General features: G+C 44.0%; 1 protein-coding gene across 2 annotated transcripts in view; it reads left to right on the top strand.

Annotated features, from left to right (window-relative positions):
* Positions 1 to 17,268, top strand: part of DPYS (dihydropyrimidinase) — a 118,883-nt gene that overhangs the window by 15,809 nt on the left and 85,806 nt on the right. For both annotated transcript variants that reach the window (XM_029591860.1, XM_029591863.1), the window contains exons 2-3: positions 3,478 to 3,636; positions 8,486 to 8,665. In XM_029591860.1, coding sequence (XP_029447720.1) covers positions 3,478 to 3,636; positions 8,486 to 8,665 — 339 coding nt within the window. The remainder of the gene's footprint in view (positions 1 to 3,477; positions 3,637 to 8,485; positions 8,666 to 17,268) is intronic.

The following is a 17,268-nucleotide window of genomic DNA, read 5'->3' as shown; positions in this document are numbered from 1 at the left end:
TTTAGATTCCATCCTTTTAGAGGGGACCTCAGAGGACCTCTTTGACTATCTGTCTAATCTTTCCAGCACTAAGGTCTTCTGCATATACATGCTAGTTAGTCTTCTCAGTACTGTACCTGCTGCCCAGGCCCTCTGGTTAGTCCTCCCAGCTCTATGCCTGCACCTCCTGCTTGTTTCTGTTATATTCTGGCTTCTCTGTCTTCATCTAGCCAGAGCTTTGATCTAACTCCTAGTTTTGCTCTTGACTCTGGCCTTGTGACCCTAATTCGCAGACTTATATGGGTCCCCCTCTCAGGCTCTTGCATTCTGAGTTCTTGTCTTTGCTTCTGTGTTTTTGTTTCTGTGTTCCTGTTTGGTCTTAGTCTTTTGTTCTTGCCTGGCCCTGGCCTTGTTCTTGTTTCCGTGGGCAACCTCTGGTTCCTGTTTTTGCAGCAGCTCTGCACTGCTCCTGTAGGTGCTTTTAATTAGCCTGGTGTGAGTGTTCCTGCTCCTGCTGTCTGTCCTGCAAGCCACCAGCACCTGTGGGCTCAAGAAGACACCGTGTATCCATTCCTGTTCAAGCCTGCCTTGTCTATGTGCAGCCTGTCCCGAATTTTGACATCATAACTTCGGCAGTAAACCCTGAGAAACAGTCACTGACTCAGACAGCTGTCTTGTGTCCAACAATCAGTCTTCCTTCCCAGTGAGTGCGGATTGCACTCTAATGGGGCCATAAAATAATTTATAATTTCTTTGGGGCAAGGACCCTGGCTAGCTCTCCAACCTCACTTCCTTCCCAGGGTGTAGGTTCTTTTGACTGGGGGAAGAAAGGAGTCCTCTTGGGTCCCAATGCAGGATGACTAACTCTCTTCTCTTGAATCCCTGGGTGAGGTGATAATTATTGATCCTTGTGTGTGCTGGCAGTGCCAAATAAGTCAATGGAGCCAAGGGACCAATCCAGACCAGCCAGTGAGTGGACTGGAAAGGAAAGACCCCTGCCGACCCTGGTCAGGACCACCAAACAGGTTTTGCATGGCTCCTCTGACTGGGCCTGCAAAACAACAAACACTAAGCTCCTCTCTACCTCTAAACTCTTTTCCAAACTCAAAGGACTGCCTCCCAAGCTATAGCAAGGGTATGGTTATATATCCTACCTAGGCGACAGCCATTCCAGACCCCACAGAAGGAGGGACAGATATTTGAAGGCATCCTCCTGACTAACCATGCTGCACTAGCTAGCTGATACTGAAAACCGAGGACTTAATGGTAACAGAACTGCCTGTTCTAGGAGATTTCACCCTCTGTTTACCTGGGCTGTGGGAAGGATTTCAGCAACTTGAACATTTCAGATGATATCTTGAACTTCACATCAAATTTACCAAATCTCTTTGAGAATGAGGGCAAATCAGATACAAGCAAATTCCCGTCTCTGATCACTAGAGCCAAACTCTGTCTTACTTTTCCCTGAGTCTACCTCTTTCATAGGTAAAAGTTTTACAGCTAACCCTGATGTTTTTACCAAATGGTTTTAAGTGTAATTGCTGTGTTTGGGCTCATTTTTTTAAAATAGATTTGAAGGGACTTAGGTTTTTCTGTGACTTTTATACGGGACAGTAGTCTCACATGAAACTGAAATAAAGGTTTCACTGCCAGGCTACTTCCCCTGCTCTGCTGCTTTGCTGTCAGCCTGCTCTTACATGCCCTGTGATTTATTTACTCTCCCCTCTCCTGGCTCCATATTTTAATGTGAATTTGCATTTCATGGCATGCAAAATTGCCCCGAGTAACAAAAAGCTTGCATTTTCCGTTTGGCATACTTTTTTTTTTATTTATGGGCCATTTGCGTGCATTCTGCGGTACCAGGGGTTTCTACCATGTGCATAAACTAAAACCTGAAGTATAAAAACTGATTTCAATATCCTCTTTTATAGAGGAAATTAACAATCTCAAACTTTGATCCAAAGGTAGGGAGCAAAGGAACCCAGTGGCTTGGATGTTCTAATTTCTACTGTGGAAGAGTATGATCAATATGTATTCTATCATTGCGTCTTATGATTCAAATAATTGACTGTGGTATAGAAAATATCAGTATATTCTCAGAGCTATAATAGTGAATTCTACTTTATGCTTCCCTGTATTCTACACTTGCATTATTTTTCCTTTTTCTTTTAGATCTTGCAGATAAACAGCATTATAAACAGTTGACATAATAAAGTGTATTTCAGTTGTACTTTGTATAAATAGGATTGCTTTTAAGAAACTTTATATATCGAAAGCATTTCTCTATAGTTAGAAAATGGGGGGGGGGAATTCTAGCATATCTTAGGGATGTGAATTTTTTTTTAAATAATGATGTTTTTGTAGATGGACTTATCCGAAAATATTCAAAACCAAACAGCAAAAAAGAGCCTCCCCCAACCCACACTTGCCCCTTCCACAAGGTCTCCTTCCATGTAGAAAGGGGCAGGACCAATCTCTAGTTGCTCCTGCCTTGCCAGCTCCTTGCTGCAGAATGGCGCCAGTTAATTCTGAGGCTGGGGCCATTTTTTGTACGGCCATACAAACATACAGCCATTCAACAACATGACACTGGCCAGCACTGAGACCAGCACCATTTTGTTTTCAGCCATAGTGCATTGGTACCAGCCTGAGGACCGGCTGGTGCTATTCTGTACTGGGAGCCAGCGGGGCAAGCGTGACTGGGGATGCATGGAAGAAGACCCTGCAGAAGGGGTAGCTGGGGGCCAGAAATGCCCTAGTCCCTGCTCACTTATGAGGAAGGTGGGGGAGCAGAGGGATCTGGACTCATTCAAGCAATGGTAGCAGTGGCAAGGGGCCCAGGAAAGCTCTGTTTTGATTATTATTAATATTTGTTTTTTAATGTAGATGTCCATATTCAAAAACATTTAGCCAGATGTCTGAGAAGTTATCGAGTTAAATGAAAAACTGGGCACTTTTCTGGCTAAATTCTAGCCGGATAACAAATTATCTAGCTAGAATTAATTTAGCCGGATAAGTTAGGAACATTGTGGGGGCATAACTGGGAGGTGTTGAGTTTGTTGGATGATTTATCCAGCTAACTCTGGTCGGCCTGTAGACCTGCCCTAAAGTTAGCCGGATAAATTTATCTGGCTAACTAGCCAAGCCACCCAGCAATTGAATATAAACCTCAGCATGTTCATTTTAGTTCAGCAAATGAACCAAACTAAAATAAACATTAAACAAACTGAAACCCAAATTGGAAAAAAAAAAAAAAGGAACCAAAAAACCCCAAAACAAAATGAAAAAGTTTCCCCTGCATATCCCTGGTATATTTCTCCTTATATCTGCTTTGACGGTCAAATACAGCACTGCAATATCATAAGGAAACATGAATGTGGGAAAACTATGACTTAAATAGTGCTGGTGAATTCATATGATTTCTAATAAAACTTAGCCACTCAGTAATTGCTTCATGTACAGTACTGTTAATTTGTTGCATTCATGTTCTGGTTCTAGGCTGCTCTGGCTGGAGGTACCACCATGATCATTGACTTTGCCATTCCCAGGAAAGGCTGCTCTCTCATTGAAGCCTATGACACATGGAGAAGCTGGGCCGATCCTAAAGTCTGCTGTGATTATGCACTGCATGTAGCAGTTACGTGGTGGAGTGACAAGGTAGAAAAAAATAACCCACTGACTGTATTATATGTTTCTATGATCTCATAAATACTTGGCATTTGTGAAACGGGGACATAGTATAGTCCATAAGCTGCCCTACAGGTGAAGCCGTAATGGTAGTCAAACCTAAGAGCTTTTCAGAGTTAACCTGAAGGCTCTAGGTCCAGGGATCAGACTTTGAGTTTCCAGGACGGGTCCAAGGTTCTCTAAGCCATGGTAGGTCATGCTCGTACCAGCATGGAAGAGAGCAGGAAGAATTAGTATTTCCCCTGCTGCTGCTCCACCTCACCCAAAGATCTGTTGGTTCTCAATTGGAACCAGTAGACATTTGGTAGAAGCAGCAGCACAGAATGTACAAGTATTGCCTGTCTGCTCTTTCCCACATTCACTCAAACCCTTCTGTCACCTTAGTACAATGGCAGGTTCATTAGGAGAGTAGAAGAGAAAGAAAAAGAAGTAAGAGGAGAAAGAGGAAAAAGGGAGAAGGAGAGCAAAGACAAGATGAAAAGAAGAGAACAAAGGGAGAGCAGGAAAGGAAGAAAACAAAGGAAAGGAGAGGGAGAAAAAAATATGGGGAAACAGAAGAAGAGTGCATGGGAGAAAGTTGAGGAGGAAGAGCAAACGGAAAGAGAAAGTTAAGGGAAGAGGAGACAGCAATAGGAGAAAGAAGGGAAAAGGAAGAGTGAGCGAGCAAAGTGGAACAGGGACAGAGAAGAAAGTGAGAAAGGAGAAGAGGGCAAATGGGAGAGGAACATCAGATAACACCACTGAGCAGAGGAGGAGCAATGGCTCCCAGTGGGATGAGGAGGGAGGATTGGCAGTCAGCACTGCTGCAGGGAGGAGGCTGTATAGGTTGCAAGTAGTCCAGAATGTGGCAGCTTGACTGATTTTTGGTTGTTCAAGAAGGGTGAATGCAAGACCCTTGTTACTTCAGTTACACTGGTTACCGGTGAGAGAGAGAATCGAGTTTAAGATCATGTTGTTAGTTTTTAAAGCAGTAAGGGGTGGGGGAGCAGGGTATTTGAGACACTTATTGATGAGGTATTCTCCATCTAGAGAGCTCTGGTTGGGAGATGAATATTTGTTGCAAGTGGCATCCTGGAGAGAAGTGGGCAAAGCGAAGATTTGAAGACGAATGTTCTCGGTGTTTGGGGTGGAATTATGGAATTCTGCCCTTAAGGAGATTCGGCAGGAGTTTGACAATATGGCTTTCAGAAAGAAAGTGAAAGGTGGCTTTTTAAATAAAGTGCTAAATAGTGGTTTTGAAATAAAATGTAAAATAGTGCTTTTAGGAAGAAGGGGAAAACTTGGCTTTTAAATAAAGTGATGGTAGCCGGTGCAGAAAGTGGGAAGTAGTAGGTTGATGCAAGGAATGCAGGTTTATTTTTGGGTGGTGGTATTGTAAGTGGATTGTTAAAGAGGAGGTCTGAAATTTAAAAAAAACATTTTTGTGTTTTAAATTATGTATTTTTGAATTAGATTGTTGGGAACTGCCTTGATCTGCTCTCTAAATATGGTATATGCAGTATATAAATAATAAATGAAATGAAAAAAACTGAGACCCTGTATAGAGGAGAGAGGTGAGAAAAGTTAAAGGGTTGGAAGAGAATTGAGGAGAGGAGGGGAATATATTGGTTATTGGTAGGGAGGAAAACTCTGGTAGAGACATGAAGTGGGGCTATGCTTTCTCAGGTACCTTTCCTGAAGATTGGTGCCCCAACAAGGTGGGCCTCGTCATGTCTTTTTGCTTACCCTTTTGAGGGCACCTTCCTGCAGAAAAGGCACATTAGCACTTCCACAGTGATTTCTGGCACTGTCATGTGTGCCAGGAAGTGCTTAATGGATTTCCTGCCTTACCACAATCCCCCCCCCCCCCACCCCCTCCATTAATTTCAGAGGGAGCAAATTCCCGATGTTCCCAGGTGTGATGGTAGTGTCTCCTTACTCCAAAGAGTGAGAGGTGAACTGAGAAGGCCCTCTTCCTCTGTGTATTATATACGACTTTTACTTTGCTGAAAAGATGCCCCATTTGAAATATTTTGCTGGAGGTTTATGAGCAGGGCTAAGAAAAGGGCATGAGAAGGAAGCAGTGTAAATAACCTCTCTTTTCATCTTATGCTTACCAGCTTGCTCCACTTTTTAAAAGGACAGACTGTTCCAGTTCTGGTTTTACCCCATTGCATGCATGAACTGAATTAGTTCTGAATTCCCTATTACTTTTCCGAGAAAAGCAAGCTTGCAATTCTATGCATACAATGGGGTAAAATCAGGACTTCATCAAATGGCCCTGAAACAAGGAGATATGGGAATATTTTGTGATGTCTATGTAACCTTTGTTCCCTTGAGATCATCTTCAGAGTTGCAGAGGGATGTGAGTGCCACTGCTGCAACCCTGGGAACAGTTGAAGTCCACCAGGGATCACCAGTCGGGGACCAGATTGTCTCTGGGGAGGACAAGGAAAAACTTACCTAAATGCACAAAGTCCACTGCCACACTTTAAGTTGGTTCCAAAAAGAAGAATTCATTTTTTAATTCCAAAGGAAAACAGGCAGAGTTTCAGGCAAGATGGGTCTTCTATTGATAGTAGTAGATTACAGTTCAGCAAAAATCAAATAAAGGTAACACTACTTCTACTCTTTCTTTGTAGTATAAATCTCAACGATTAAACTTCAGCCCCATGGCCTTCGGGGCAGCAGTTCACCACAGCAACAAACTCTGTTCTTTTTCCTGGTGCTTCTCCAGCAGGAATTCCACCCTTTCCCTGAGGGTTTGCTCCCTTTAGATGACTATCAGGAATCTTCAATCATTTCAGATACTCCAGAATTCTTAAAGCTCAGGAGCCCTCACACCCCAGAGTCCTCCCTCACTTTTCTCTTCTAAGATGCCTTTCACAGCATCTTAAATAATTTCTCCCAACTCCTTCCCTATAGAGGAAATGCACCTCCCCTTGACATCATCCTAATCTTCCCCATGCATCTCTCACTCTTCAAACAAGCATTACCTCACCCCCCCTTAGTACCTCTCCTTACAAAGGACGCTTGCAGAGAGCAAAGGTTCTGCACTTTACAAAGAACTCTTTGAACTTTGGGCGAGCCCTGGACAGCAGGAACCATCCAGAAAGTGTTAGAACATGTTTGGCAGGTAGTGACCCTTGGTAGGATTACACCTAGTTTATTTCTTTAGTATAAAAATTTGCATCTGGTTACGATTACTAACTAGTGGCATCACAATGTGCTTTGACCTGGGACTTCAATTCAACTCAACTGCCCTGTTTCCCTATAAGAAAGGAAGGAAGGAAGGAAGCGGCATCAGCATTGAGGGCACATGACCTGTGTGGCTCATTGAGTGTCCGATCTGTGGCAGATATTTGAAAAAAAAACAGATGAATGGTTCAAAAGTTATTAGGGGATATACTCTTAACAGGTGGAGAACACATAAGACAGACATGATGATCTTAAAAAGCCAGTTTCCTTATAGGAAACTAGTCTAAAAAACAACCATCAGGATATCCCTAATGAATATGCATGAGGTAGGTTTGCATAGTTACAAATCTATCTGTAGCCCTGGTCCAAATTTGGAGACTGCAGGTGTCCTTTAATTTCACTTCACCTCTGCTGATATTCGTTATGGGTAAGTGGTTCTGCAGCTCAGGATAAGACTTGATTTTCTATTCCTTTATGTGAGTTTAATAACCCTGAGTATATAAATCTGAGTTTCTGAGTGGGAGAGGGATTTTCTGGAAGAAGAAAGATAATCTAAACTCTAGAAAGAGGAATTGAAGGAAATGGTTTCCTTTTATGATGAATGCTGATGTGATAAATGTTTACTGCTAGGCATGGACACCTGGCCTCTTATCAGGAGTCCTAGGAGGAAGAATGGACATAGCTAGATGCAAGAACCATTTCCCGATAGGAGTAATCCTATCCTGATGAACCAAAGGCTCATGTGTGTAATTCCTGGTTTATCGATGGGATCAAACTGGAGGTTTTTTCTGGGTTTTCCTGGAGCTGAGGGAGCTCTAATTCTTTTGGCTGCCATCAATAATTGGGATCGGTATATCCAAGGCTGTCAGAATCCTGTGAACCATCCTTTGGGTTTTTGATTACTGTCTGGAACCCAAGTCGAAGCAAATAAAAATTGGATAAATTAGAACCATAATGCTATTATGTATTCCTTTTTTGTTAATCCCAGGGTCATGGGTTCGATGAGTCAGAGCTCACGAAAGGAAAGTCTGAAGAGGAGGGCATGGGTTACACTAAGAGAGGCAGTTAGATGGGCACAGAGGGGGAAAAAAAATGTTGGTTTTTACTTTTTCCTGTCCAGCAAAAGATCTCCACTCCCTAAACGTCTGACCTGATCTAATCCACCATTTTGCCCAACCATTTTTTTAAAATCTTCTTATCAGTTCCAAAGAACAAAAGAAACCCCTAAGCACAGGTTTTACTTTATCCGTCCCTAGTAAGAGTTATATATCTGATGCATATTTATTAGGGATATCCTGAAAACCTGAGCAGATTAATGTCTATGAGGACTGGAGTTGAAATATCACATTATTTTTCTGAGTTGGCTTGCATGACATGATTTCAAGTGGAAAATATACCATGGTGAATGCTGAATTTTAAGAATTTCTGCAATATAGTCACAAAATGGGGGGTGGAAAAAAAATCTCACAATCTAAGGAAAGCGAGTTAAAAAAAAAGTCTGGACCAGCCTGACGTCCATGACGCAACACTACACAGGTCCCCCTATTTATATTATCCCTCTGGATTGCAAGTAGAATGTAATTATCGTGTCAGCAAAGTTATTTCCAGTTTGGTCTTACTATCCAACAATGTTCCTTTGCAGGTCAAGGAGGAAATGGGAATCCTTGCCAGAGATAAAGGCATCAATTCCTTTAAAATGTTTATGGCCTACAAGGATTTGTACATGCTCCGTGATAATGAGCTGTATGGTGCATTTTCCCGTTGTAAAGAAATTGGAGCAATTGCCCAGGTGCATGCAGAGAACGGAGATTTAATTGCAGAGGTAATTGTTCTCAGTATTTGGATAGGAGTCTGACAGAAGTGCTGAGCTGAATATCCAGACTCAGCTGGCTGGAAACAGTCTTTTCTCATGCTGCAAAAGAAGAAAAACATTCAGGTCAGCTTGGAAATGTTTGACGCTGCCCACAGAGATGGGTTCCTGTGCATAACAGAGAATAACAACTGAGTGGCTAATACTTATAAAAGAAATGAAAAAGGAAAAATAGCAAATCTGTTTTATATGCCTATAGTTTATCTAAAATATACAGTAAATTTTATGTTTTTAAATAAAAGGCCTTATTTTCACAAAAGGTGTTTGGTTTGTGTGGGTTTACATCTAAAATCTGTTGAAAATGGGACCTGTGGCATGTATTATGTTTGTTATGTCTAACCTGAGTATTTTAATGCTAACAACTAAATACCTGCAAATGTTTATTTATACATTCTCACAGCTAGGTAGCCCTTCTTAGCAGCTTTCTGTCGCTTATTTTCCCTCTTCCTGCTGATGTTTGTGTCTTTCTCTAAAAGTCTGTATTTGATCATTTTTTTCTTTTTTCCTTTTGTGAGTACGTAGCACTGTATTTTAGTGCAATGCAGGCTTGGAAAAGTATCCTCATTTTGCCATGTCAACTCTTGACCTGCCAACTTGGGTATGGAGATGATTTAGTGTCTTCCAGGTGGTTCATTCCTCCTCTGTCCCTAAAGGAATTTGCTCAGTTGCTCCAATACCCATTAGGGATATAAAATATCCTCTGTTTGCCTCTTCCTCTCTGTTTGGCTGTTCACGATTCATTGGATGTCCAGCAGTGCTTTTCCAGCAAGGGTATGCAAACTGTTGAAATTAATTGATTTAAAGCAGCCTTTAATAATTCAGCAGCTCTCAATAAAAGGTTGATTTTTGTTGCATGGGTAGAGTGCTCTCATACTAAGCCAGCATATTCAGCACTGAAGTAACATAGGGCAAACACAGTAAATGGGTGAAATCCTAATCTTCTACTTTTCAAAAAGATATCTCTAGCAGTAAAAAGCTTTATCTTTATTAATATTTCTATATGACTCTCCACTGTAGCTCAGAGCAGTTACATAAAAACATTCATAATAAAACTAGTAAAAACATAAAAACATAATATCCTCAAAATAATTATAGCAACATCAGAATATTTTATTTACAAATTGCATATGATTTTGTTCATGATTTTGGGACTTGCAACTGATGGTTAAGCACCTAGTTGTCCTCTCATCAACTGTGGAATTTATTAGGGAACTGTTGTGGTAGCAGTGAGCCCCTTGGTAAACTTAGGTTGGGGTGCCCCTAGAGGGGGAACATATGCCAGGTCCTGAATCACTGAGAGGATAATTCTCAATTTCAAAAGTATTTTCTCCTTTAGAAGGTGCAAAGTGATGCATTTTAGTGCTATAAATTTTTGTGATGTTCATCCTTAGTGAAGTTCAAATATCTGTTTAAAACAGCAATTATTTCTGACTTCCTCTACATTTAAACAGTTGCTATGCATCATTAAACCTGGGTAAGCGGTTGGAAGAAAGAGTTCAGTGGATATCATGATACCACTAGATTCAAGGGGAGACTGTTGATTCAGGGATTTATACTGATCACTGTGTTTGAGGTTCAGAAGAATTTTCTTTTTACTGTTCTTCAGTTCTGGCTACAGGTGCAAAGATTTTTTTTTACCTTATCTTGGTGATCCGCATAAAGAGAGATTTTCACAAATTAAGGGGCTTATTTACTAAAGCTCTTCTTCCATTCTATGTCTTAGTAAATAGGGCCCTAAATTAGAAGATTACAAGAATTAGATGAAATTGGCTCACACTTTTCCTAGTGCATAAGACACATGAGCCAGTGGCTGCTGGACATGAAGTGAACATGCTGAGCAACTTTGCAGATGGGTTTTAAAATGGGCTTATATATAGTCATTTTCTAAACATTCAGAAGGTCCATGATCCTTGGCTCAGTAGTGGGACTAATGCTGTTTAGGAGAAATTTGTTTCTCCTTTATGACACTTTAGGTTTTTGGGGGACTTGGCTCTGCTCATCACATCCTTAACATTTTCAATGATAGTTATATTGTGTATCACAGCAAGCAACAAAGCATTAACCCAAGTCACTCTTATTAAAATGAATATTATAAAACAAAGGAGGAATACATTATCTTCTAACAACTGATCTAGTTTAATTATCTTAATGGTATTATTTATTGTGGTGTTGCGAGCTGGTGGCTATCTAGCCTTTTACACTGAGTGCTATGTGTATGATTATCTGCCTGTTGGTGAGGTATTGTATGTATGCACCCAGTGCAAAGAACTCCTGGTTCTCAGAGAATGAGTCCAATCTCTGGAGACAAAATGGCAGACTTGGAGGAACTGAGGCAGATAAAGAGGTATATAGAGGAGACCTTACATAAGCTACATAAGACTTGCCATACTGGATCAGACAAAGGGTCCATCAAGCCCAGTATCCTGTTTCCAGCAGTGGCCAATTGAGGTTAGTAGTACCTGGCATGATCCCAAGGGGTAGATAGATTCCAAGATGCTTATCCCAAGAATAAGCAGTGGATATGTACAACTCTACCTTAATAACAGTTTATGGCATTTTCCTCCAGGAACTAATCCAAACTGTTTTTAAACCCAGCCTCAACAATCGTTTTCACCACATCCTCTGGCAATGAATTCCAGAGCTTAATTATGTGTTGAGTGAAAAAATGTTTTCACTTATTAGCTTTAAATGTATTATCTAGTAACTTCATTGTGTGTCCACTAGCCTTTGTACTTTTTGAAAGAGTAAACAACTGATTAATGTTTACTTGTCCATTTCACTCATTATTTTATAGACCTTTATCATATCTCCTCTCAGCCGTCTCTTCTTCAAGCTGAAGAGTCCTAATTTCTTTAGCCTTTAGCCTTTCCTCATAGTGAAATCGTTCTTTCCCCTTTATCATTTTGGTTGCCTTTCTCTGGACCTTTTCTAATTCTGCTATTCCTTTTTTGAGATGTAATGACCAGAAATCCAGAACTGCACACAATTCCCAAGATGAGGCCACACCATTGAGCAATATATAGGCATTATGATATTCTCTGTTTTATTCTCCATTCCTTTCCTAATAATCCCTAGCATTCTATTTGCTGTCTTGGCTGCTGCTGCACACTGAGCAGAAGATTTCAATGAATTATCAACTATGAAACTGTTATGGTGATGGACCCTTAGCTGAAACGAGGTTGGTGCTACCTCTAGGGGGAACCCTAACAGGTCCTCATTGTCAGCAGGCAGAATGGGACGGTTCAGAGACCCAACTGGACCTTCACCACTACCAGCCCTTGTTCCCCGCAGGTTGAGCCCTTGGGTACCAGGGCTGGCTGGACTTAGGCGGGAGTCTCCAGAAGAGTAGAATCCCATGATGAGAGGCAAGAGGATAGTTTGGTGAGCTTGAGTTGAGGCTGGCAGTGGCCAAGCAGAGGTCCAGGGACATACCAAAGGTCAGGGCAGGCAGCAGGCAAGCAGTGGTCAGCAGACATTTCCAGGTCGTGGCAGGTGGCAGGCAAGCAGTGATCAACAGACTTTCTGAGGTTGGGGTAGGCAGAAGACAAGCAAGATCCAGAAGATGTACTGAGGTTAGGAGCCAAAAGACAATCCAAGGAGAAGGAGGCAGAAACATGGAGTTAGGAAACATGGCAACGAACAGCTCACAAGGAAATTGACCTGTTGCTCAGTTGTCTGGAATTTGCAGGATCCAGGATTAAATAGGGTCCTGGTGCTGGTGTCATCAGATCAGGCCACATTCAGTCTCCTGCCACTAGCCCTTTAAAAGGAGCTGAACGACGTGGGCATGCATCTAGGGAGCAGGTCGGGAGTTGTCTCGATGAAGGCATCCCATCCACGGGGAGCACAGCGAGGCCGGCGCAGCTTGCATGCAGAGAGGAATGCTGGTGGGGATTCCCCACTACAATGAGGGAGCCAGGGGACACCTCAGCCACGAGGGTGAGTGAGGCCGGCTGCTGCCCAATGCGACCAGCTCGCATAACAGTACCCCCCTTTTAAGCCCCCTTCTTGAGTGTCTGCATTTCTGTGGCTGGGAGGCATGAAATTGTCGTAGAAGGTCTTTGTCTAAAATATTGGAAGCCGGTTCCCATGTGTTCTCCTCAGGCCCGAAGCCCTGAGATATTCCCATCGTTTATGTCTTCGACAGACATCAAGTATCTCTCTGACTTGGAAAATTTGATCCTCCTCCGCTGACACCTTTGAGGGATCACATACTTTTCAGGATGGCCATGAGAGGATAAAAGGTTTGAGCAGGGAGACTGTAGTCTCAGTTGGTAGGATACTGGGCCAACCTGCCAGGAGACAGGAAAGGGACCGATGTAGTGTGATGCCAGCTTCATGGAAGGAACTCTAAGGTGGATGTGTCATATGCTTAGCCAAACCTTTTCCCTAGGTTTGAATCGAGGGGTTGGCCATCTGAGTCAGACAGTCATCCTCTTGGCACAGAGACCTGCCTCCTGGATCAATTCTTGGGTCTGCTGCCAGAGGTTGTGTACTTCGGTAGCTGTTAACTGGACAGCTGGGGAGGCAACCAGGAGTGGTAACGGGAGTGGTGGAGCTGGTTGTCTTCCGTAAACTAGCAAAAATGGAGAGGAACCCATGGCTGAGTTAGTGTGAGTTGTGAGAGAATTCTGCCCAAGGGAGTACCTCTGCCCAGTTGTCTTGTCGGGCGTTGGAAAAGGCTCTTAGAAAGGTCTTGAGAGTGCAATTGGTTCTCTCTACTTGTCCATTAGTCTGTGGGTGGTATGCGCTGGTGAACTCCAAATGGATGTTACATTTTTGGCAGAGAGAATACCAGTATCTTGCTTTAAACTGAACCCCTTGATCTGAGACAATGTGGTGAGGAAGACCATGCAGACAGAAGACATGGGATGTGAAGAGACACACAAGCTCTGTTGTAAAGGGGAGGCCTGGGAGTGCCACAAAATGGGCCATTTTTGAGAATCGGTCGATCACCACCCAAATGATACTGCAACCATTCGAAGTCAGGAGGTCCACCAACTTTATGGTGGACCTCCTGACTTCTGTCTCTTCACATCCCATATCTTCTGTCTGCATAAAGTTGGTGGACAAATAGGTCCAGGGTTGCTTGGGGGCTGGCAATGGCTGTAACAGCCCCCAAAGGTTATCCCACTGCCGGCTTGTGTTGAGCACAGGTGGGACAGGATTCCATGTATGCCTTGACATCATTCACCATATTGGACCACCAGTAGTACTGCCAGAGAGGATCCAAAGTGCGATGTCCCGCCACATAGGAGCCATGGGCCCATTCTAGGACCCTCTGCCAAAGTTGTGTGAGAACCACCGTTTTCCCAGGAGGAGCCATCTGGGAAGCAGCCAGGAGGATCCAAGTAGGGTCAATATGTACGCAGGTGGGTCCGAAGTGTCTTTTGCCTCAAAAGAGTGAGACAGAATGTCTGCCCAATTGTTCTTCCTGGCCGGGCGGTAGCGTAGCTCGAAATCAAATCGGGCGAAAAAGAGTGATCAATGGGCCTGGCATGCATTGAGGCTTTGAGCCTGGTGGAGATACTCCAAGTTTTTGTGATCTGTGAATATGGTAATCTGGTGATGTACCCCTTCTAGCCAGTGTCACCACTCCTCAACTGCCAGCTTAATGGCAAGCATTTCCTTGTCCCCAATGCCATAATTGTGTTCTGCTGGAGTAAATTTGCGTGAGAAGAATGAGCTGGAATGAAGAGCTCCGGAGTCAGCCACCTGACTTAGCACGGCCCCTAGGCCTAGAGAGGGGGGGTTCAGGATCAGGGTATCAAAGGCAGGGTTCCCACTGGTAGGCTTTCTTGAGTTCAGAGAATGCCGAAACTGCCTTGAGAGGCCAGTTTCTGGTGTCAGCCTCCTTCTGGTTGAGCACGGTCAGCGGGGCCACAAGTTGAGAGTAGTGTGGGATGAACTGTCGATAAAAGTTTGCAAAACCCAGAGACCTCTGGAATTCATGGAGGGTCGATGGTTGAGCCCATTCCTATATGCTTTGCACCTTTTCAGGATCCATTCAGAAGCCTTGGCTGTACATGATGTACCCTAAGAAGAGCAAACTTTCTTGCTGAAAGCAGTATTTTCAAGCTTGGTGTAAAGGCGGTGTTCACGGAGATGTTGCAAGGCCGCCCGTACATGCTGACGATGGGTCGTCCAGGTAGACTACCACTGAGACATACAGAAGGTCTTGAAAGATCTCGTTCATCATGTGCTGGAACACTGCAGGAGCATTACACAGGCTGAATTGCATTACAAGGTACTCGTAATAGCCATCCAGGGTGTTGAAGGTCATCTTCCACTCATCTCCTGGCTGAATACGGACAAGGTTTTATGCTCCACGCAGGTCCAACTTTGAGAATAACTTAGCACTCCTCAAGTGATACAGCAGCTCCTAGATAAGCGGCAGGAGATATTTGTCCTTCGTGATGGCATTGAGGCCTAGGTAATCAATGCAGGGATGTAAGGTTCCATCATTCTTAGCAATGAAGAAAACGCCTGCTCCTGCTGGTGAGGTAAAAGGTCTAATAAAGCCTTTGGCGAGGTTCTCCTGTATGTATAGTGACATTGCCAATGACTTCGGAGGGGATAAAGGGTACACCCTACCCCAAGGTGGAATGGCTCCTGGTAGGAGATTAATGGTGCAGTCGAAGTGTCAGTGTTTTGGCAAAATCTCTGCCTGGATTTTAGAAAAGATATCCGTGAAGTCTTTGTATTGTGGAGTAAGATCCATGGGGTTAGTAGCCAGGGGAATTGTGGTTGCAGGCTGGACCCATTGAAGGCAATTCTTAAAACAGTAAGGGCCCCAATGAGTGAGCTGGAGGGTCCCCCAGTCGAACTGCGGAGATAATTGCTGCAGCCAAGGAAGCCCCAAGACTATGGGGTGTACGGCTTTCTCCAGGATGTAGAAAGTTAATTGTTCTTTGTGTAGAAGACCTGTGCGGATACATAGGGGGGTCGGTCATGAAACTGATGTATCCTGGCAGGAGTTCCCCATAAACAGACGAAATGTACAGGGATCTCTTACAGGAGTTGGAGGGATCTCTTACAGGAGTTGCAGTTCCTTTACCAGAGCTCTGGTAATAAAATTCCCGCTGGCCCCCGAATCTATAATGGCGAGTGTGGAGAATTCCTAACCATCCTTTTCAATGGATACAGGGAGCGTTTGTTGGGGGGCTGCATTAGTACAGCCTAGAAGCTTGTCTGTTCTGGCTCCTAGACTGGTCCGTTTCCTGACTTCTGTGGACAACGATCTACCAGGTGCCCCTTCATGGCACAGAAGAAGAAAAGGCCGAGACGGCAAAGTTTCTCCTTGGCCAAAACAAGGTTTCGCCCCAATTGCATTGGTTCTTCTGTATGCCCTGTGGAGGCTGTCTCCTGAGTAGCTGGAAGGAGAAGGCAGGAAAATGTGGGCACCAATGGTACCTGCCTGTGGGAGGCCTGAAGTTCCTGGGCTTGCTGCTGGAGGCACCAGTCAATCCTACCTGTCATGTCAATCAGGGCATCAAGGGACTCATGTAACTCTCTTGCAGATAGCTCTTCTGGCTCCTGACCTCGGTACGTCTTCTGGATCTTGCTTGTCTTCTACCTGCACGACCTCAGAACCTCTATTGACCACTGCTTGCCTGCTGCCTACCATGACCTTGGAATGTTTGCTGACCACTGCTTGCCTGCTGCCTGCCCTGACCTTTGGTATGTCCCTGGACCTCTGCTTGACCACTGCCAGCCTCGACTCAGGCTCACCAAACTACACTCTTGCCTCTCGTCGTAGGATTCTACCGGAGTCTCCCGCCTAAGTCCAGCCAGCCCTGGTACCCAAGGGCACAACCTGTGGGGAATGAGGGCTGGTAGTGGTGAAGATCCAGTTGGGTCTCTGCACTGCCCATTCCACCTGCTGACAATGAGGAACTGTTGGGGTTCCCTGTACAGGTAGCGCCAACCCCATCTTAGCCAAGGGTCCACCACTGTTGCAAAGGATAACCAATAGGTCACTACAATACTACGGTACAAATTATATCGCAAAGATAGGATGGATCAAATTGGTGGAGGGGTGGTGCTATATGTTAAAGAGGATATAGAGTCAACCAGGATAAATGTTCTACAAAAACAAATTCTACTGTACAATTTTTATGGATAGAAATGCCATGTGAGAAAGGAAATGTAATAATAGTAGGGGTGTACTACCATCTGTTGCAAGAATGGATCCTTGGGCTGAGGTGGAGTTGTCACTACCTGCAGGGTGGTGCCCTGAAGGTCCCCACCTTCGGCAGGCAGACTCAGATGAGGCAGAGGCCCAACTGGAACTTTGCCTTTATGAGCCCGCTTTCACTCGAATTGAGCCTTTGGGTACCAGGGCCGGTAGGTCTTAGGTGGAGCCCTCTGCTTAATGAGATTTGTGGATATAGCAGGCTTGGAACAGGAGAAGACAAGGCATATCCAGTGGCAGGCTATGGTTGAAGGCAGGAGGTAGTCGGGCAGATCTTAGAGACAGGCCAAGGTCAAGACCAAGTATCCATCTGAAGGGACCAGGAGGGACAGATAGTCAGAACGGGCAGGCGAAAAGCAGA

Source organism: Rhinatrema bivittatum, chromosome 2, assembly GCF_901001135.1.
Source record: "Rhinatrema bivittatum chromosome 2, aRhiBiv1.1, whole genome shotgun sequence".
In the NCBI taxonomy this organism is placed as follows: domain Eukaryota; kingdom Metazoa; phylum Chordata; class Amphibia; order Gymnophiona; family Rhinatrematidae; genus Rhinatrema; species Rhinatrema bivittatum.
This window is presented reverse-complemented; position numbering and strand designations above follow the sequence as displayed.